The following is a 23794-nucleotide window of genomic DNA, read 5'->3' as shown; positions in this document are numbered from 1 at the left end:
GTGTTTGCTACTTCTTGCTCACTGGATCTGATCAGCATACTGTCATCAATGTAATGGACCAGTATAATATCTTGCAGAAGCAAAAAGCGATCAAGGTCTCTCTGAGTAAGATTATGACATAAAGCTGGAGAGTTGATATACCCTTGAGGTAGGACAGTAAAGGTACATTGCTGGCCCTGCCAGCTGAAGGCAAATTGCTTCTGGTGAGCCTTATGGACACAAATGGAGAAAAAAAGATATGCTAAGTCAATGGCTGCTTACCAGGTATCAGAAGATGTGTTAATTTGCTCAAGCAATGAACCCACATCTGGTACAACAGCTGCGACTGGAGTCACCACCTGGTTAGGCTATGACAATCCATGGTCATATTCCAAGATCCACCTGTCTTCTGTATGACCCAAATGGGAGAGCTAAATGGGGATGTGGTGGGAATCACCATCCTTGCATATTTCAAGTCCTTGAGAGTAGCACTAATCACTGCAAACCCTCCAGGGATGCAATATTGTTTTTGATTTACTACTTTTCTAGGTAGAGACAGCTCTAATGACTTCCATTTGGCCTTTCCCACCATAATAGCGCTCACTCTACCAGTCACCAATGTGGGAGTTCCGCCAGCTGCTAAGTATGTCTATGCCAGTTATGCATTTTGACACTGGGGAAATGACCACAGGATGAGTCCAGGTACCCACAGGACCTACTGTAAGTCAGACCTGAGTTAAAACTCCATTAATTAATCACCTGACCTCTATAAGCCCCTACTTTAATTGGAGGACCATAATCATGTTTTGTGTTCCTTGGAATCAACATCAGCTCAGAGCCAGTGTCCAGTAGTCCCTGAAGTGCCTGATTATTTCCCTTTCCCCAATGCACAGTTACTCTGGTAAAAGGCTGGAGGTTTCCTTGGGGAAGGATTGGAGAAATACTCACAGTATAAACTGTAAGTAATATAGTGGGGTCTTTCCTCAAGGGAACCCAGCCCCCACTTCATTCAAGGCATTCTGGATCTGTAAACTGGCTCAAGTCTAGAAACTGGTTGAGGGGCTGTGATTCTGTTTTCATCATTCAAATTAGTCTTTTGTCCATATGACCTAGAAGTTTTCCACTTGTATAAATTAAGTTGGAATGCTTAAAAAAAATAAGTAGGCTTCCTATCTATTTTACTTCTAGGAATGCTGTGATTAATTAGCCAATGTCAGAGCTTTACATGAGTCAGACTATTCTGATTGCCATTTTCCCTCTGCTGTCCATTACAGTAGCTATGCCCACCTTGTCTTTGACGGTTGAGTGCCGCCACATGGCCCCTGCTACCTTGGAATACACTTATTCCTACTGCATTTAAATTTTGTAGTTGAGTGACTGTGGTTCCCAAAGTTAGATACGACATGCAGAGAAGAGCAATTACAGGGCTCTTCAAAGATGCAGATGCTATCCTCACAAATCCATTTTGCAAGGCATTGGCCAAGGGTGTATCTTCTGGACCCTCCCAGCAGGGGTGAGTAGGTCTAAAGTGACAAATCCATTTCACCATCCCAATTTCTATAAGCCTTTGGATACCATCCTCTAAGTTAAGCCAAGGTAGAACAGACATTTCCAGCTTGTTCACAGTAGGCCATCTTTTAATCAGCTAACCAAGCAAGTAAACTATTTTTTCCAGCTCCCAGAGCTGCAACATTAAATGCAGAGTCTGTACTTAGTAAGCCCAAATCAATAAATTCAGCCTGATCCAACTTCATGTTCCTTCCACCATTATCCCACACCCTTGGTATCCATTCCCATGCCTGTTCTCCAGATTTCTGTTTACATAAATTGGAAAACCCAAGTGGTTCTGAGTGTAGCATACCTCCTTATGGGTCACAAGCTCAAACTCACCTCTAGGGGCCTATGGGGACTTTAGTTATAGGTCTAGAAGCAACTAGGGGTCTTGGGGGTGGCTCCTGGGAAGAATCAACATTATCTTGCCTGGCAACTGCCTCAAGGGAGGCCATCACTGTTACCTCAGGCAGTGCAGGGTGTATCTCCTCAGACAAAGGTGAAAAGGTTGATAGCACCATAGGTCAGGGAGAGGATGATGCCACTTCTGGAGATGGGAAAGCTGTTTCTTCTGGCAAAAAAAAAGTTCATCAGAGTTTACAAACTCAGTGACCCCAGCTTCATCAGGGTCCTCCCACACATCCCACTTCCAAGTTGCAGGGTCTCATTTGTTTTCAATCAACTCTCAGTTTAACAGTAGACACGTGACGAGGCTGTGCATATACCTTTCATTGCAGGTCAGCCACTCACTTTTCCACAATTTCAGCTCTTTCTCTAGAGGAGATAAGACATTCATTCAGCACAATCTTAGCATATTTGAGGTTCAGTATCTGCTTCTGAAACTGGAAGGCAGAATTCCTGAGTTCAGTATTTTCTTTCATTACTTTGTCCACTGAACTTAGGAGCAACCAACCAGCTTCATTCTGTTCCTTGGTTCTTTACATATGGTCAAAGGTATTATGTACAGAGTCAATAAAGGTAACCCCATATATGGTCAAAGGTATCATGTAGAGTACTTGCCTCTCACGAATGATGAATCAGGAGTATCAAATGCATTTATTCTGCATAACTCTCTAAACAGTTCATGCCAAGGACTATCAATGTTCTGTATACTATTAGAAGTAGAGGCCTTGGCATCTTTGGGTCTAATCATATTAAGCAGCCAACTCCAGCCCCCAAACCAACAAAAGAACTCCATTCTTAATATTCTGTTCCTTTAGAATCACTCTTGGCACAAAAATCTGTATTAGAGTTCTGTAGAGGGACAGAACTAGTGGAATAGATATATAAAGGGGAGTTTATTAAATATTAACTCACATGATCACAAGGTCCCACAATACACCATCTGCAGGCTGAGGAGCAAAAAGAACCAGACTGAGTTCCAAAACTGAAGAATGTGGAGTCCAGTGTTCGAGGGCAGAGAGCATCCAGCACGGGAGAAAGATGTAGGCTGGGAGGCTAGGCCAGTCTTTCTTTTCACATTTTTCTGCCTACTTATATTCTAGCCATGCTGGCAATTGATTAGACTGTGTCCACCCAGATTAAAGGTGGGTCTGCCTTTCCCAGCCCATTCACTCAAATGTTAATCTCCTTTGACAACACCCTCACAGACACACCCAGAATTGATACTTCGCATCCTTCAATCAAATCAAGCTGACATTCAGTATTAACCATCGACCATGATGTATATATACCACATTTTCTTTATCCACTCATTGGTCGATGGGCATTTAGGTTGGTCCCATAGTTTTTACAATTGTAAGTTGTCCTGCTACAAACATGCATATGCAAGTGTCTTTTTCATATGACTTCTTTTCCTCTGGGTAGACCCCCAGGAGTGGGATAGCTGGATCACATGACAGTTCTGTAAAGAATTGCTATACAGTTTTCCATTGTACTACTTTACATTTACACACCAGTAGTGTAAAAGTGTTCCCTTTTCACAACTACACCAACATCTATTTTATATTTTATTTTTTAATTATGGCCATTCTGTAGGACTAAGGTGGTACCTTGCTTATTTTTATATAATGTAAGAGATGAAGATCCCATTTCATTTTTCATCTACATCTGGGTTGCCAATTATCATGCATCATTTGTTAAACAGGGTGTCCTTTCCCCACTGCTTTGGCTGTGGGTTTGTCATAGATGACTTTTATTACTTTGAGGTATGTCTGTTCTATGCCAATTTTGCTGAGGGTTTTAATTATAACTAGATGCAGGATTGTGTCAAATTCAAAAGCTTTTTTTCTATCTACTGAGATAACCATATAACTTTTGTTTCAAATTCTGTTTATATGATGTATCACATTTACTGACTTGCCTACATTAAACTATAACTTCATCTTTGGTATGAAACCCACTTGATCATGGTGTATCAGCTTGATAGGCTGTTGAATTTGGTTAGTAATTTGTTAAGTGTTTCTGCATCTATGTATATCAGGGATATTGGCCTGTGCTTTCTTTTTGTGTTATGTTCCTTTCTGGTTTTGGAATTAGGGGGATACTGGCTTCATAGAAAGATTTAGGAAGAATTCTTGCTTTCTCTCTCTTTTGGAAGTTTCAGTAAGACTGGTACCAGTTCTTTGAATGTCTGATAGAATTTAGCTGTGAATCCATCTGGTCTTGAATTTTTTTTCTTGTTGTTGGCAATTTTTTAAAATTACTGTTTCAATCTTGCTACTTGTTAGTGGTCTGTTTGGGGTTTCCATTTCTTCCCGATTTAATCAGGGACAGTTGCGTATTTCCAAGAATTTACCCATCTCCTCTAGATTTTCTAGTTTGTGTGCATAAAGGCGTTCATAGTATTCTTGAATAGTCTTTTGTATTCTGTGGGTATTGGTTGTAGTATCTTTCGTTTCATTTCTAATTGAGCTTATTTGGATCTTGTCTCTTATTTTCTTGGTTAATCTCATGATGGTTTATCAATTTTATCTTTTCAAATAATCAGCTTTTGTTTCATTTTTTTTTTGTATTTTCTTGTTTCAGTTTCATTTAGTTCTGCTCTGATCTCCGTTGTTTCTTTTCTTCTGCTAGGTTTGGGTTTGGTTTGTTCTTGTTTGTCTAGTTCCTTGAGGTGTGACCTTAGGTTGTCTATTTGTCCTCTTCTAGACGTTTTCATGCAGGCATTTAATGCTATGAACTCTCCCATTAGCACTTTTTCTGTATCCCGGAGGTTTTGATAAATTGTCACTATAATCATTAGCTCAAAAAAAAATTTTAATTTCCATCTAATTTTATTGTTGACCCAAAGATCATTTAGGAGCTTTAATTTTTATGTATTTGTAGTTTTGAGGGTTCCTTTTGCCTGTTTTGCTGAATTTGCAGTGGTATGCCACTTCTTTCAAAGGATCTTTGAATTCTTTTGGTTTTCCTGGTAAGTTCCTACAGTGGTTCTTGGAGCAAAATATCACAGTGTCTCGATATGCTGTTCTGTCTGTCCATGTGGGAGCTGCATGTTAGCCCTGTCTCTTATCTGCCATCTTCCCTATTTCCTGTTACCAGTTTTTTGGTTAACTTTCCAAAGATATTTTATTTGCATATATTTACATATTTACTTTTTTGTATATATACACTTTTAACATAAATGGTAGAATATGGTACAACAACTGAGTATCTTGCTTGCCACCTGACAATTCATCATGATGGTCCTATTCCGTCAGTACATGAAAGATCATGTGGATGTTAAAAGCGAAAATTCCCAAGTGGCAGCACCATTTACTCTTCAGGTTTTCAGACAATATTTGCAAATCTCTTTCTGAAGGCTTATTTTTGCCTTTTTCTTAAATTGCCTTCCCCAGCATTCTCTCAGTCTTTATGTAGGGTCTTTTAGCTGAATTAATTTGGCTTCGAGGGAGGCTCACTTGTATTATTGAAAATTATCACGTCAGACCCACATTTGCATGTGCTCTATATAGCTTCTTTGTGCTTCCCCCACCTACTTCTAATACTAGTTCCCCAAGTCACTGTATTTTGCCTGATAACTGACCTCAGATTCATACCAGCATGCATATTCTCTCCTTAGACTATTTCTTCCCAAGGTGTCCCCATTTTGAAGTAGACAAGAATTTTATCCATATTTTATTTCCCCAGGATAGCAAATTATGTGGGCAGATCTGTGTTTCAGAGGTAAGACTAGTAGCTTTCTGATACATTCTGTGGATAACTATCCAGAAACATGCTATACATACATACACAAACTTCACCTGGCACTGAAATTTAAAAAAAAAGCAAAAAATGTACTTTCCTAAAGTCAGAGAGAATCAGTGTGCAGTGGTAAACGTGAAATGGCTTCCCCCAATACTCGGTTTTAGATTCCAAATTCTCGTTTGAGACTAGATATATTTATCCCATCCCTGTGTTCTCGGTGTAGGTGTCCTCGCTGTTAACTTTAAGGAAACGGGCTTTCTGTGATTATGTAGCATAAAACATAAATGCTTAAAGAAATCACCTACTCTCTATATGCAGGTGTTAACATTATCTGAATGATTAACATGTTTAGGGATTTATATTCTCTAAGTCAACTTATAAGGCAGATCTTATGAGGCAGTTCATCTCTAAAAACACTTCTGATCTTTCGAGTTGCATATGACTTTCAAATCTGGGATTGTAAGAGAAGTAGCACACGTGGACCAAGCCACAGACTTCTTAGCCATGGTAGCCATTTTTGTTCCTTGGGAACTAATGCTGTGATTCCACACCTTATACCACCACTGGCTTTTGTGGGGCTTTCCCCACAGTTCTGTGATTTGGCTATAACAGTAGACAGAAGGCTGGGTAGTAATGGCCAAACTAAGCACGAAGGCAACAGTTGCCAATCTGACCATTTTTAGATGATCAGTAATAGTAATTTAATTCATCAAAGCAGTCACCAGCCATTGGATGTTCCATAACTGAAAGGCATGGTTCAGAGACTTCATTAAGCATTAACTTTCTCATCCCTCACACAGTCTTATAAGGTACATGCTATCATTATCTTCATTTTACAATAAGATAATTGAAATGCACAGATGTCAAATAATTTGTCCTCTTGGACACAGCTACTTTGTTGAAGAACAGAGATTTGATCCCAAGTAATCTGTCTCCAGACTGTATACTCTTGAGTAATGTGATATTCTATGTTAAATCATTAAGGTATCCAGACAGCAAAATCAAAGCTTATTAAAAAGGAAGGTTGTAACTTTGAGTGGTTCTGTTTAAAATGAATGAGAGTAACAGAGCATTATTAGCAAGAGGAAATAACTCTTCATAAGACTTTGCATAACATAAAGCAAACTTGAGTGAGGGTATGGGGCCACCTGCTCTGCCAGTTAACCAAATGCCAGATGCCACCCCAAGTCCATGTGATTTTTTCTGGTACACCTTCTAGAAAGACTACATACCTCTCTCGTTTTGGGGCAAAACGGCTCGGCCATTGGAATATGGCACACTCCTCTGGCACAAGAATGACTTCCATCATAGAAGGACTGTGGTCTCACAGTGGTCCTACAAAATTAAGCAAAAAAAGTTTTTGTTTGTTTTATTTTAAGGCCATCTTTCCGTCTTCCAAGGGCTAGTGAGTCAACTTTATCTAAGTCAATCTTTTGGTCTTTACTCCAGACTCAATTGCTCTGGGTAAGCTGAAGACAACTGGTTTATAAAAGCTTCAGGGTGATATTCAGCTTTTCTGGCCCTGAGCTGGCAGCAACACACCACTCAACAAGAATTAGTGTCTGTGGTCTGGCAGCCGTGATGCAGTAACCATGTTGGACTGCAGGTACAACTCAACTCTGGGCTCAGAACGGCAGGTAAAACACTTAAGAAGTCAATAAGAAAATGTTTCATCATCACAGATGTGGAAAACCATGTAGTGAACATATACATATCACCACATACACATCACCCAGATTGCAACAGTTTCTGAAATTTTGTTGAACTTGCTTCCTGTTAGCTTTTTCACCGACACAAACCCCAGGCTTTGACTCAGAGCAGATGCAAGTTTCCCCAATGTCTTAAAACAGTTGTTTTGTTAGTTTCAGAGTCCAAACAAGGTACTTACCTTGCATTTAATTATCATATTTCTAAAAGTAATTCTTGCATGTATCCCCAACTATATTTTTTAATGCCAGTGACCCACTGAAATAGCCACTTGTCCTGCTCCATATTTAGGAATCTTTCTGTTTGCTTCTTAAATTTTTTCTCTCCTAGCTGTAATTAATTCTAAAGTATCTTAGTTCAAGTTTTATGACAAAACACTTGAATCCATAAGAGAGGCTGAAGTTAATCTAGCACCAAGTCACCTAGAAATTTCTTGCTAGAAGTTTTCAGAACAAGCCACTTTCTCTATGCATTCAATTATTCCAAATTTGAACTGATGAGTAACACAGGGAAGAGGGGACAGCATGGGAGATAAGGGTCAAAGGAAGCCAACAGGGGCAGGTAGATAACATGATGTCCTCTTCCAGGGGTGGGAGACAGCACTGAGAAACAGTTTCACTGGCTCCGTTTACACAGCTGGCATGTCTACTCGCCGAAATTAACCTGTTACTTCCAGTCCACGACATATTAAACAGTGGCACTGAAGCCACCTCACTCTGAGATAAGGCTTCAGCGTTCTAGAGGAATGAAAACCCCATCCAAGCTTCTCCCAACCCTGTCATATGTGCTTTAGGGGAAATGCTAAGTTAACCCCAAAGCAATTCCAGATGGAGTTGAAGAACAGGTCAAATGACTGTTTGAGCCTGTATAAACAGAGGCTTTTCTCTTTTTGAAAGATTAACCAATAAAACAATGCCACATACTCAACTTCAGCTCTGGCTTTGTTTCAGCCTTTGATGAGTCAAGCATTAGCAACATCCCTACTTACAACTGTGATATAAAATCAAAACAGGGCCACAGAAGCCTCCAGTGGCTATACTCCAACTAACTTCCACACCATAATGCCTGCATCTCATCTACCTCTGCCTATCTCCTGTCTATCCCCACCCATTTGCCTTGGAACCTCCCCCCCACCCGCCACCTTTGCTTTGAACTTTTTAACCTTAAGAATAACATGTACAGCACTTTGGGAGGCCGAGGCGGGTGGATCACGAGGTCGAGAGATCGAGACCATCCTGGTCAACATGGTGAAACCCCGTCTCTACTAAAAATACAAAAAATTAGCTGGGCATGGTGGCACCGTGCCTGTAATCCCAGTTACTCAGGAGGCTGAGGCAGGAGAATTGCTTGAACCCAGGAGGCGGAGGTTGCGGTGAGCCGAGATCGCACCATTGCACTCCAACCTCGGTAACAAGAGTGAAACTCTGTCTCAAAAAAAAAAAAAAAAAAAAAAGAATAACATGTACTTATGTTAAGCTTCATGCAACATTAATATGCACATGATACTTATTAACTACAGTCTTAACTTCCTCTCACAGGTGGAACATTTTGCAATTTTCTTTCTCAACAAAGCTCCCCAACTACTAGCTCTGTGACTTATACCAGATTATCCTTTTTGACTCTTCATTTCCCAATCATTAAACGTAGTATTCACCCATCTATTTTACCAGGGTGTTAGGAAGATTATATCAACCAAGACGTCCAGATATCCCATTGCAGCTCACAATTGTGAGTCTGGGATAGGGGCAGAATTGGAGTCAGCACCGAATGGATTCTCACAACACTCAATCTTGTAAGAGGCAAGCAAAGAGAGTAGCCCTGGGGAAGACGGAAGGCCTTAAATCGTTTTTGGGCTCTACTATCAAGATACTAGAAGGGAAGGTACAGATGAGAAACACCTCTTAGAGTTTGCCCACCTGTTTGTGGTCCTCTGCGTCAACTTAAGTGTCAACATATTCAGTGTTGAAACGTTTAATGATCTAAACTTAAATTCCTACAAATAGCAACATGTCTGCACAGCATAACATGATGAGGCACTGTTAATGCTGAATGAAATTCTGACCAAGAGCAACGGGGTTTATAATCACAGTTGAGGACAGTGGATTATGCTCTCAAAAGAAATTCTAAAATGAAATGTGTATAATTTTAATAGCACCCCACCAGTCCTCTTTCTGAAGGTGTCTATCAGAGAAATCAGAAGTTTTACAACTTAGCAAGAAGCCTGGAATAAGCCTGCTGGTCACACCCCACAAAGTGGGGACTGTTGCCCAATCGAGCCTGCCTGTTGCCTTCCAAGTTCCAGCCAAAACGGCTCTTCTATATTCGGAATCATATTTCTCCCTCATGCTGAGTTTTCTGAGTGACATGGAGAAAACACAGGAAATGTAGTTTTGCCCCTGGATTTGAATGAATTTTTGGGTGGTCTTGGGCAAATTACTCAGCTTCTTCAAGCTGAGTAGATGAATGAGAGCAATAAGCCAAGGAATGTGAGTGGCAAAGGGCAGGGAAATTGATTATCCCCTAAGTCTCCAGAAAGGAATACAGCCTTGCTGACAACTTTTTTAAATTCAGTGAGACCCACAATACACTCCTACCCTACAGAAATAAAAGACAAGGTCTGCCCCTTACTCTTGCTTTAACCAGTAAAGGTAAGGGGACTAATTTTTATCTCCCCATTAACTTGGGATCCTACTGGAAAACATGGATTTCAGGAACTGACCGATCTACTAGTTTTACCATTCATTAGCTGCGTGCCTCTGGGAAAGTCACTCTCGTCTCTCTGCACCTCAGTTACATCAGTTTCCTTAAATGGGAATAATCCCACTTACTTTATAAAGTCCCCGTTGAGAACTGAATAAGACAACATGAAGCAAGTACTTGGCACTAGTCACTATCATTTATGGAAAATATGCTTCTGGACATTTCTTCTGCCAACCCAAAAGAGTGACATTTTGATGGTCCTCAAGTCAAGGGTATCCAACAAATTGCTTGAGGCTGTCAAACAGGGATGTGTGATAAGAAAAGTTAGTAGACAAAAAAAAAAAAAAAACTGCCTATGGAAGAATAAAGGAGACAAAATAATGTGTGTTGGCGAGAGAAATGAGTTCAAGACAGTCAAAGAGAGAACAGTGGCACCTTCAGACAAAGAAAGGGAGAAAAGCCTAGAAATAGTTTGACTAGTAGGTTGTTTCTTGAATCAAGATTCTTACATTGGCTTAAAGACAGCTGTTAGTTAATATATTTCCTTTGAGGAAATGTGGTGTTGCAAACAAGCTGAGGACAAACACCCATCCCCCAGCAGAAGCAAACACAATCATCGACTTCTGAGGAGCTTTCAGACTATAGTCTGTATCCACAACAAGACGCAACACGCAGAATCGTGAGTCAATTAATTTACTGGCAGAGCAGAATAATGGCTGCTCATAAGGAAGATGGTTTAGGAGAAGTGAATCTACCCATCATTTAGAATATATCCCAAGAATCAAACAGCAGCATGAATGGGCAGTTCTGTCAGAAAAAACATTCTGACAGAAACAACATCAGACTAAGAAGTAGAACAAGTCTGTCTTAATAACCAGAAGGAAGTCAGGCTCACACACGTAATTCCAGCAGTTTAGGAGGCCAACGTGGGTGGATCCTTTGAGTTTAGACATTCAAGACCAGCCTGAGTAACACAGCAAAATCCTGTCTCTACAAAAACGTATGAAAAATTAGTTGGGTGTACTGTCATACGTTTGTAGTCCCAGCTACTTGGGAGGTTTAGGTGTCAAGATCACCTGAGCCTGGGAGGTCGAGGCTGCAGTGAGCTGTAGTGCCACTGTATTCCAGTTTGGGTAACATAATGAGATCTTGTCTCAAAAAAAAAAAAAAAAAAGAAGAAGAAGCAAGTGAAAAGTTATGAATTTGGATCAACATCACTAAGATCCTCCTACTGCTCTGATATCAAGAGTGCTCCTGAGTGCTCATGGTGGCATAAAAAAGGAGAAAAAACAGTGGATATTTATATCCCAGGCAGGTAAGCCTGCTTAATAAACAGGTATCATAGTTTTCCCTTATTTTCTATTATATTTAATGAGATCATGCTAAACAGTACACAAGAATAAGAATTCTAGCTCCACATAGGTGGTGACAATGCTCTCTTTGGGCTTCAGTTTTCTCCTCTTTTGTAAAAGGGAAGGATAAGGTAGATAGAAGATGTCTGCTAGAACCGTAATAATGAGCAGTGTCAGAAACATCGTAAGAGCCTAAGTTTCCTCAACTATAAACTGGAAATATGACTGCCATGTGCAAATAGTGGGATTAACTGATTGTGACACCTAATAAAAACTCAAAAACTGATAGTATAGGATTTTTAGTAACAGGACGTATGATGAGAAGTTAATACACAACAAGGTTATGAAACAGAACCTAAGAATGAACCTCATCCAGGGAAGTAGTGGACACCACTTCAAGGACAGCTATAGACAACAGGATGACAAAGAATGGGGACTCATGTAATTGGGGAAAGGGAAGGTGAAGGAAGGTGGTGAGTTTATGCCTAAGTTTCTGTCTTCTCTATAAAGGTGGAGGTGACATTCTCAGCTCAAGAGTGAGGGAAATGAGCAAGAAGAGGTCAGAACAGTAAGGGTTAAAAATAGCTGCTGACAGGAATGAGAGAAAGAGCTAAACAAAGGCTCCTTGTGTAGCTATTACTCATAAAACACTTTCTAGTCATCAAAAGATAGAAACTCCCAACCTCTGGGCCCAGAGCTTTATGCTATGAAATAAAGTTCTAGGGGAAGCCCAAGGCAGGGCTGTCTCTGGGAGAAGGAAACAGACTGACATAACTGATCCCTCAGCACTGTGTTTACAGTGGGACTTTCCTGATGAGTAAGAACGCATGACAAAAGCACAGTTGAACCTCTCCCAGTTCTAATAAGAAAATAAGTTGAAGAAATAATCTGGGGAGGGGAGGATACCACAGCTTTTAGGAATCAATTCAACACACTCATTTAGCAGGTGAGGACAGTATGTGACAAAGGAATTTCACGGCACAGCCAGGAAAGAATTTTGGATGTCCTCACTTCTAAGCTGGGATTCTTTCACTGCATTCTTCGAGAAGGAGAGAACCCAAACACGGGCCTTAGAAACTACAGACCAACATGTTAAACCACATTTTATAGAAACTACTTAGCACCAGGAATCACACTATGTTTCCCTTAATATTCAGTTTTTGGTCATATTTTCCTCATTGAAAATAAAATCACTATCTGCAAAACACTCCTGATAAACAACCCTATTAAAAAAGAAATCTCATCCTTCTCCTTACTAGTATGCTTGCAAGTTTCACCTTAAGCTATTTTTGACAGTGACAGCAGTTGAGCAAGTCCTACTCAACTGATCCTTTTTTTTTTAAATGCAGCTGGGTGTGGTGGCTCATGCCTATAATCCCAGCACTTTGGGGAGGCCAAAGCAGGAAGACTGTTTGAGGACAGGAGTATGAGACCAGCCTGGGCAACATAGTGAGACCCCTATCTCTACAAAAAAAAAAAAAAAAAGTAGCAAAGCATAGTGGCATATTCCTGTAATCCCAGCTACTAGAGGGTCTGAGGTGTGAGGATTGTTTAAGTCCAGGAGGTTGAGGTTGCAGTAAGCTGGGATCAGGCAGCTGCACTCTACCCCAGGCAACAAAGCAACTAAACAAACAAACAAACACAACAAACAAACAAACAAACAACAGGAAGGAGGATCCAAGATGGCTAAATAGGAACAGCTCCAGAATGTAGTCCCCAGCAGGAACAACACAGAGGGTGAGTGCCGACCACATTTCCAAACAAATTTTCACTGCACACAGACCAGGAGATCCCCAGGCTGAAAAGCACCAGGAGTGTTCGGCATGGCAGTTTCAGCCAATGCAGGGTTGGCACACAGAAACTCACACAAATGGGGCAGCCGTTTCAACTGACACCTGGAATGCCTGGGAGACAGAGCCCCCCATTCAACTCAAAGGGAGGAGGCAGAGACAGGCAGCCAGGCGATCTGGCTGGAAGGGAACCACCCCCACAAAATAAGCAATCTGAAACACTCTGGATTGAGAATTTTGCAGCAAGCGCAGCTGGACCCAGGACAGTCCAGTTCAGCGGGAGGAAGGGCGATCACCATTACCAAGGCAGTCTGCCATTACTGAGACAGTTCACAAGAGCAGCTGGGCAGAGCCTGCGGCAGCTCAGCAATCCCTCTGCTGGCAGACTGTGACTAGGCTACTCTGTGTGGGGCAGGGCATCTACGAAAAAAGGCAGCAGCATGACAGGAACTTATAAATAAAGCTGACCTTCCTAGGACAGAGCACCTGGGAAAAGAGGTGGTTATGAGTTCCACTGCAGCAGACTTCAAAGTACCTGTCAAGCAGCTCTGCACGAAACAACGGAACTCCCAGCACAGCACTAGAGCTCTGATAAGGGACAGACTATCTTCTCAAGTAGCTCCCTGACCACTGTATACCCAAAGAGACACATCATAAAGGAGAGCTCAGGCCAACATCTGGCAGGTACCCTTCTGGGAAGAAGGTAACAGAAGAAGAAACCAGCAGCAACCCTTACTGTTCTGTAGCCCCCACGGGTGATCTCCAGGCAAGCAGGGTCTGGAGTGGACCTCTAGAAGTACTGCAGCAGAGGGGCCTGTTGGAAGGAAAACTAAGAAACAGAAAGAAATAACTTCATCATTAACAAAAAGGAAGTCAACTCAGAGGCCCCATCCGAAAATCACCAACTACAAAAACCACAGGTAGATAAAGCCACTAAGATGGGAAGAAACCAGTGCAAAAAGGATGAAAACACCAAAAACCAGAAAGCCTCTCCTCCTCCAAAGGATCACAACTCCTCACCAGCAAGGGAACAAAGCTGGATGGAGAAAGAGTCTGATGAATTGACAGAAACAGGCTTCAGAAGGTGGGTAATAACAAACTTCTCAGAGCTAAAAGAACATGTGCTAACCCACTGCAAAGAAACTAAGAACTCAGAAAAAAGGTTAGATGAGATGCCAACTAGAATAAACAGCTTAGAGAAGAATATAAATGACTTGATGGAGCTGAAAAACACAGCATGAGAACTTCATGAGGCATTCACAAGTTTCAATAGCCGAATTGACCAAGCAGAAGAAAGGATATCAGAGATTGAAGATCAACTCAATGAAATAAAACAAGAAGGCAAGAATAGAGAAGAGTGAAAAGAAATGAACAAACCCTCCAAGAAATATAGAATTATGTGAAAAGACCTAATCTATGTTTGATAGGTGTACCTGAATGTGACAGAGGAAGAATCCAAGCTGGAAAACACTCTTCTGGATATTATCCAGGAGAACTCCCCCAACGTAGCAAGCCAGGCCACCATTCAAATCGAGGAAATACAGAGAACACCACAAAGATATTCCTCAAGAAGAGCAACCCCAAGGCACATAATCGTCAGATTCACCAGGGTTGAAATGAAGGAAAAAATGCTAAGGGCAGCCAGAAAGGTCAGTTGCCCATCAGACTCACAGCAAAACTCTTGACAGAAATGCTACAAGCCAGGAGAGAGTGGGGGCAATATTCGACATCCTTAAAGAAAAGAACTTTCAACCTAGAATTTTATATCCAGCCAAACTAAGCTTCATACGCAAAAGAGAAAGAAAATCCTTTATGGACAAGCAATTGCTGAGCGATTTCGTCACCACCAGCCCAGCCTTACAAGAGCTCCTGAAAGAAGCACTAAGTAAGGAAAGGAACAACCAGTACCACTCCTCCAAAAATGTACCTAATAGTAAAGACCATTGAAACAATGCAAAAATGTGTCAACTAACGGGCAAAACATCCAGCTAGCATCAAAATGGCAGGATCAAACTCACACATAACAATATTTACCTTAAATGTAAATGGGCTAAATGCCTCAATTCAAAAGACACAAACTGGCAAACTGGATAAAAAGTCAAGACCCATTGGTGTGCTGTATTCAGGAAACCCATCTCCCATGCAAGGACACACATCAGCTCAACATAAAGGGATGGAGGAAGATTTATCAAGCAAACAGCAAAAAAAAGGCAGGAGTTGCAATCCTAGTCTCTGATAAAATGGACTTTAAACCAACAAAGATCACAAGAGACAAAGAAGGGCATTACATAATGGTAAAAGAATCAATGCATCAAGAAGAGCTAACGATCCTAAATATATACAGACTCAATACAGGAGCACCCAGATACATAAAGCAAGTTCTTAACGACCTACAAAGAGACTTAGAGCCCCACACAATAATAGTGGGAGACTTTAACACTCCACTGTCCATATTAGACAGATCAACGAGATAGAAAATTAACAAGGATATCCAGGACTTGAACTCAGATCTGGACCCAGTGGACCTAATAGACATATACAGAAATCTCCACCCCAAATCTCCAGAATATACATTCTTCTCAGCACTGCATTGCACCTACTCTAAAATTGACCCCTTAATTGGAAGTAAATCACTCCTTAGCAAATGCAAAAGAATGGAAATCATAACCAACAGTCTCTCAGACCACAGGGCAATCAAATTAGAACTCAGAATTACGAAACTAACTCTGAACCGCACAACTTCATGGAAACTGAACAACTGCCTCCTGAATGTCGACTGGATAAACAATGAAATGAAGGCAGAAATAAAGATGTTCTTTGAAACCAATGGGAATGAAGACATAATGTACCAGAATTTCTGGGACACATTTTAAGCTCTGTCTAGAGGGAAATTAACAGCAAAAAATGCCCAAATGAGAAGCAAGGAAAGATCCAAAATTGACACTCTATTATCAAAATTAAAAGAGCTAGAGATGCAAGATCAAAAAAACTCAAAAGCTGGCAGAAAAGAAATAACTAAGAGCAGAGCAAAACTGAAGAAGACAAAGACACACACAAAAAAAACCTTCAAAAAAAAAATCAATAAATCCAGGAGCTGGTTTTTTGAAAAGATTAACACAACGGACAGACCACTAGCCAGATTAATAAAAAAGAAAAGAGAGAAGAATCAAATAGATGCATTAAAAAAGGATAAAAGGGATATCACCACTGATTCCAGAGAAATACAAACTACATTCAGAGACAAACAACTCTATGCATATAAATCAGTAAACCTGGAAGAAATGGGTAAATTCCTGGACACTTGCACTCTCCCAAGCCTAAACCAGGAAGAAGTTGAAACCTCAAACAGACCAATAACAAGGGCTGAAGTTGAGGCAGTAATTAACAGCCTACCAATCAAAAAAAAGTCCAGGTGCAGACGAGTTCACAGATGAATTCTACCACATGTACAAAGAGGAGCCGGTACCATTCCTTCTGAAACAATTCCAAACAATACAAAAAGTGGGACTCCTTCCCAGATCATTTTATAAGACCAACATCATCCTGATACCAAAACCCGGCAGAGATTCAACAAAAAAAGAAAACCTCAGGCCAATATCCATGATGAACATAGATGCAAAAATCTTCAATAAAATATTGGCAAACCGATTGCAACCGCACATCAAAAAGCTCATCCATCACGATCAAGTAGGCTTCATGCCAGGGAAGCAAGGATGGTTCAACATACACGATTCTATAAACGTAATCCACCACATAAACAGAACCAAAGACAAAAACCACATGATTATGTCAAGAGATGCAGAAAAGGTCTTTGACAAAATTCAATAGCCCTTTATGCTAAACACCCTCAATAAACTAGGTATTGAAGGAACCTATCTCAAAACAATAAAAGCTACTTTCGACAAACCTACAGCCAATATCATACTGAATGGGCAAAAACTGGAAGCATTTCCTTTGAAATTCGGTACTAGACAAGGATGCACTCGCTCACCACACCTATTCAATATAGTATTGGAAGTTCTAGCCAGACCAATTAGGCAAGAAAAATAAATAAATAAAGGGTATTCAATTAGGAAAGGAGGAAGTCAAATTGTCTCTATTTGTAGATGACATGATTGTATATTTAGAAGACCTCATCATCTCAGCCCAAAATCTCCTGAAACTGATAAGCAACTTCAGCAAAGTCTCAGGATACAAAATCAACGTGCAGAAATCACAACTATTTGTATATACCAATAACAGACAGAAAGTCAAATCACAAGCAAACTCCCATTCACAACTGCTATGAAAAGAATAAAATACCTAGGAATAAAACTAACAAAGAATGTAAAGGACCTCTTTAAGGAGAACTGCAAACCACTGCTCAAGGAAACAAGAGGACACAAACAGGAGGATAAACATTCCATGCTCATGGTTAGGAAGAATCAAGATCATGAAAATGGCCATACTACCCAAAGTAATTTATGGATGCAATGCAATCCCCATCAAGTTACCAATGACCTTCTTCACACAATTGGAAAAAAAAAAAAAACAAAAAAAACCCTAAACTTCATATGGAACCAAAAGTGAACTCACATATCCAAGACAATCCTAAGCAAAAACAACAAAGCTGGAAGCATCATGCTATCTGATTTCAAACTATACTACAAGGCTACAATAATCAAAACAGCATGTTACTGGTACCAAGACAGAAATATAGACCAACAGAACAGAACAGAGGTCCAGAAGACAACGCCACACATCTATAACCATCTGATCTTTGACAAATCTGACAAAAACAAGCAATGAGGAAAAGAGTCCCTGTTTAATAAATGGTGTTGGGAAAACTGGCTAGCAGTGTGCAGAAAGCAGAAACGGGACTCCTTCCTGAAACCTTACACTAAAATTAACTCCAGATGGATTAAAGATTTAAACATAAGACCTAACACCATAAAAACCCAAGAAGAAAACCTAGAAAAAAACCATTCAGGACATAGGCATAGGCAAGGACTTCATGACTAAAACACCAAAAGCATTGGCAACAAAAGCCAAAATAGGCAAATGGGACCTAATTAAACTCCAGAGCTTCTGTACAGCAAAAAAAAAATAATCATTAGAGTGAACTGGCAACCAACAGAATAGGAAAAAATTTTTGCAATCTACCCATCTGACAAAGGACTAATATCCAGAATACAGAAAGAACTAAAACAGATTTACAAGAAAAAAAGCCTATCCAATGTGGGAGAAGGATATGAACAGATATTTTTCAAATAAGACATTTAAGAGGCCAAGAAACATTTAAAAAATGCTCATCATCACTGATTATTAGAGAAATGCAAATCAAAACCTCATTGAGATACCACCTCATGCCAGTTAGAATGGCAATCATTAAAAAATCTGGAGACAACAGATGCTGGAGAGGATGTGGAGAAATAGGAATGCTTTTACACTGTTGGTGGGAATGTAAACTAGTTCAACCATTGTGGAATACAGTGTGGCACTTCCTCAAGGACCTAGAAATAGAAATTCCATTTGACCCAACAATCCCATTACTGGGTATATATCCAAAGGATTGTAAATCATTCTATTATAAAGACACATGCACATGTATATTCATAGCAGCACTGTTTACATTTGCAAAGACCTGGAACCAACCCAAATGCCCATCAATGATAGACTGTATAAAGAAAATGTGGCACATAAACACCATGGAATACTATGCAGCCAAAGGAGGGATAGCAGTGGGGTGGGGAGGTCAGAGAGGGATAACATGGGGAGAAATGACAAATGTAGGTGACGGGCGGATGGAGGCAGCAAACCACATTGCCATGTGTGTACCTGTGCAACAATCCTGCATGAAATGCACATGTACTCCAGAACCGAAAGTTCAATTAAAAAAAAAAATCACATGAAACAGAATTGTAGAGCAGAAATACCAACTGAATTCCTGAATAACCTTTGTTGCAATTGTTTTCTCAGGTGCAAAGGGAAATTGTATTTATATCCAACTTATAGATATGTATTTGTAATAAATATGTATGTAAATGTCAATGTACTTATATTTATAATTTTGAATGAACATTGTATGTAATATACATTCAAAGAAAGATGAGATTCATTTGTATATAAAAGTTTTTAGCTTATCTGGAAAGAATTTGGTTTAATTGTACCATTCTTACAAATGTGTTAACTCATTCACCAAGTACATTAAACAAATATTCTGGGTCAAACATGAAAAAAATATACAATGTGGGCATCTTTTCAAACAGTTTATAGACCTAGTTGTTTTTCTTAGATTTCATAATAGATGATGTACTGATTTCCTACAATCATCAGGATCAACGGTAAAGGGGAAGAAGAGCAAGTGCAGAAATTGCTAGACTCCCCTGCCCATGTACCTTTAACGGCATGGACAGTTAGCAGCTGCGGATGAAAGAAAGGCCATATCATCAGTTCTCCCATACTTACCAATCAATGTGTAGAGGTATCTAAAAAGAACTTGGCTAGAAAATGGAGGGCCCATGCACCCCAAGTACAGGAGGAGACAACACAGTATCTCACACTTTGAATAAAGCAGCTGGTAGGGAAACAGTCTTGCTTTGCTCCAATGGCAAAAATCTTATTAAAAACCAATCCTGTGCACCACTTTATAATGCATCACTGAAGTTGAGTTTTAAAAGTAGGTTGGATGTGGGAGGCGGGAAAGAGTCATGCCTTTCTTCTGCAAGGCTGATGAGGAAAAACTAAGTAAAGGCCCAGCGATGAGTAGTCACACTTCTAAACTTCTCTAAGTCTCATTTACTTTGGCTCTTTTATGAGGTCATTTTTTTCCCCCATTAACACAACATCTTGCTTCAGTTTCCCATAAGTGACTCAGTAAGAGCCAGGTGTGCATACATACAAGAGTGTGGACCACAGGAGAGAAGTTCCAAAATTATGAATCTTGGAGTACATATCTTATGAGAGCTTTTTAATGTATAAATAGCCTGATGACTTCCTTTTAGGACAGATCAAAGGTTAAATACTTTCTCCAGTTCAAATAGACTGTTTAATCACTGCAAAGAGGTAGAACAAATCCCACTCCTAACCATCTTTTATCCTCAGTGGACAAATGACTTGTGGCTCTAATAATGGGGACCTGCTACAAGTTAAAAGAAATGTATTAATCAAACAGAATCCAGCAGGAGGCACAGGCATTGAAGAAACCTACTGCAGACAAGCCTCCTAAGAGTTCTTGGTATAGATTCCTATTTTCCTATTTTTAATTTCCGGTTTGTGAAGAACACTGCACACAGAGCCCACGGCCTATGGCAAGGAAGAAACAGGAATCCCATCCCTGTGCAACAAACAGGAGAAAATGAAAAATATAACACATTCTTTTGGAACTTAAGTTCTAGACCAAGATACACGTTGCTTTCTATGGATGCTCTACTCACAAATAAAAGATGATTATTTCCACTTCAATTGCCATGGAATTTCCTTGAATGTTTGAGAAAGACATAAAGACTAACTGCACATACCCAAACATACTTGGGCCCACTGCACTCTCTACCTCTTTTTCCAGGACAGTCACATCTGGGACTCCCCTTTTCTCATGCCCAGGCTTTTAAACTTCATCAGCTGTAATGCAGCATGAGATAGAGGAGACAAAAAAGATTTTCAGAAAAGAGTGACTTTTTTCGTAAAAGAGCTTCCGGCATAGTCAAAGTCCTTCAAGAGAAATCTAATGTTTCTAAAAACAACCCTAAAAATGAGAGCCACATGCCTCTCTTAAATCTGATGTTGGTCCCCTGCCCTGCTAATGCTTGCATGAAGGCAAAGAAAGTGAAGTGCTTTAGCTTGGCCATCAATAAAGTAAGAATAGCCTTATTATTAAACAATTTCACTACCCTTTGAAAAACACTTTAGTATGAGGATTTTTTTTTTTTTTCTGAGACAATGTGCTAACAAAGTTATGGCAATAGGCCAATGTGCGTGGTTCTAGATAAGTCTCTGGAGAGAATATACAGGCAGTATAGGGAAAAGGAACCTTGGCCAGGCACAGTGGCTCACAGTCTGTAATCCCAGCACTTTGGGAAGCCAAGGTGAGTGGATCATTTGAGTCCTGGAGTGCGAGACCAGCCTCACCAACATGGTGAAACCCAGTCTCTACTAAAAATACAAAAATTAGCCAGGCATGGTGGTACATGCCTGTAATCCTAGCTCCTCAGGAGGCTGAGGCACAAGAATTGCTTAAACCGGGGAGCTGAGGTTGCAGTGAGCAGAGACTGCACCACTGCACTCTAGCAGGATGACAGAGCCAGACTGTTTCAAAAAAAAAAAAAAAAAAAGAGAGAGAGAAAGAGACAGAGAGAGAGAAGGAAGGATGGTGCAATTCAGCCCTCCATTTGGAAGAAGAAACCAACACGCTATGGGTAAAGTGATTGCCCACGGCCAAGAGTCAAGATGAATCCTCCACCTGATTCAACTCCTGCCCCAACTGCCCTGGAGGGTGGCTTTACAGAATGTTACGATTCTGTTAAACAAGTTGAGGCTGTAGGTATGACTCTGGGAAACCCCAAGCTAAAAATGGCACAGCCTGTAACTCACTATTTTTGTCTGATGTCATCAACAACTGAAGGTAGGAGGTGCCTGTTTCAACACACCAAGATTCACTTTGCTAAGAAATGTGCTATCAGGCAAACATATACAGGGCATTATCCACAAGGCAAAAAGTTCTGATTTTCTTCTACTATGAGATATTCAAACCTATAATGAATCATATACGTGCCCAAGCCTGGTTAATTGGAAGCCACTCAGCTCAATCAAAGGCAGTAGCACTTAGAAGTAAAGTAATACGATGTGAGTCACTTACCTATGTAATTAAAAAATTTCTATTGGTCACTAAAAAGGTAAAAGTAAAACAGGTAAAATTAACTTTAAAATCTTGTCTAACCTAATATATTCAAAATGTTATCACTGCAAATATGTAATCAATGTAAAAACTGAGATTTCATGCTAGATTATATCCTCTTAGGATCACTCTTTTATTTATTTATTTATTTATTTTTTTGAGATGGAGTTTCGCTCTTTTTGCCCAGGCAGGAGTGCAGTGGAGCGATCTCAGCTCACTGTAACCTCTGCCTCCTGGGTTCAAGCGATTCTCCTGCCTCAGTCTCCCGAGTAGCTGGGATTACAGGCGGGCGCCACCACGCCCAGCTAATGTTTTTGTATTTTTAGTAGAGACGGAGTTTCACCATGTTGGCCAGGCTGGTCTCAAACTCCTGATCTCAGGTGATCTGCCTGCCTCAGCCCTCAAAAGTGCTGGGATTACAGGAGAAAAGAAGCTGTTAAAAGAAGGATCCTTGGCTGGGCCCCAAGGATCTTTTCTCCTGTTGTTGTAAAGTAGTGCCAACTAGTGCACCCTCCAGCCAGTATGCCCACACTCTCAATAATGGCACTCAGTCATTGAGCAGGTTAACTAACACGTGCAAGATCCCACAAAAGGCACTTGTTGGAGGCTTTGAACTTCCAAGGAAACAGGTTATCCTTATGGCAGGTTATCCATATGGCTCATAAACAGACAAATACTAGAAGATCTTAAGGTTACCTGGCTAAGATGTGCTACGACAGAATGAAACCAGAACTGATGGAAATGCCTCTTCTCTTTCTAGTCTCCATCTTCTGACCTGACTGCTTTCTTGAAAGAGCCAGTATGTGAAACATCTCCATTTAAGACATGTGAGTACAAGATCTGGGAAACGCAACAGTGTATAGCTACACCATTTAAGTAACAAACTAACCCAAGACTCAGTGCCCAATTCAGACTTTACAGTATCATCTATAATAACTTTATAAATCTGGATCACCCTGAATATGGAGTTTTGTATTCTGCTCTATTTAGCAATCATATTATAATCATTTTCTTAAGCTATTACCTGCAAACACATGGATGTTTACAGCTACTGAGATTTTGATCAAGATGTCTCCAAAACAGACTCCAGCCTGCCCCCTATTCAAATGACTATGTTCAATCCCTCAAAAAACACTGACAGAGCAAAGACAGGCCAGGAACTGTTGTGGGCGTTGGTGATATGATGCAAACAGGACATATAGGGTCTTTGACCTCACATGGCTTATATTCTAGAGGGAAACAGGTCATAAATATATAGTTATCAGATACAAGTGAATGAAAAGAACATAACGCAGGGTGAGAGACATGTAATCATTTTAGTCTAACCCTATTATTTATTAGGTTGAACCACATGAAACTGATGATATTCAACCATTTCTGACCTACAGAATGGGCAATTTCGTAAGTTTCATTCTGTCAGGAAACAACCAAGAAATGCTTCTGATGGACCGGAAATTATAATGAATCCTTGAAAGGCAAGAAGACATAGTGGCCTGGACTGGACAACTATCTCTCCCATAGCAGAAGCTCTAGGAAAAGGCTGTGAATGCAGAAAGCTCAGAGACAACTGATGGGAGGAGCAGCATGGACTAAGGTGGTAGGCAGGGTGATTGGATGAGGGATCCTGGAAGGAGCCCCAGATGATTTAACTCTGTGCTACACCCCCATCTCCAACCAGCCCTGGGGGCTCTGTC

The 23794-nt window shown here is 40.4% G+C and overlaps 1 protein-coding gene across 2 annotated transcripts in view; it reads right to left on the bottom strand.

Moving 5' to 3' along the window:
- The window catches only part of MTAP (methylthioadenosine phosphorylase), a 93367-nt gene that overhangs the window by 52069 nt on the left and 17504 nt on the right, over nt 1–23794 (bottom strand). For both annotated transcript variants that reach the window (XM_074394929.1, XM_003928115.4), the window contains exon 5: nt 6912–7014. In XM_074394929.1, coding sequence (XP_074251030.1) covers nt 6912–7014 — 103 coding nt within the window. The remainder of the gene's footprint in view (nt 1–6911; nt 7015–23794) is intronic.

The sequence above is a fragment of the Saimiri boliviensis genome, chromosome 2 (genome assembly GCF_048565385.1).
Source record: "Saimiri boliviensis isolate mSaiBol1 chromosome 2, mSaiBol1.pri, whole genome shotgun sequence".
NCBI classification, from domain to species: Eukaryota; Metazoa; Chordata; class Mammalia; order Primates; family Cebidae; genus Saimiri; species Saimiri boliviensis.
Note: the sequence above shows the minus strand (reverse complement) of the source record. Positions and strands in the feature narration are given on the sequence as shown.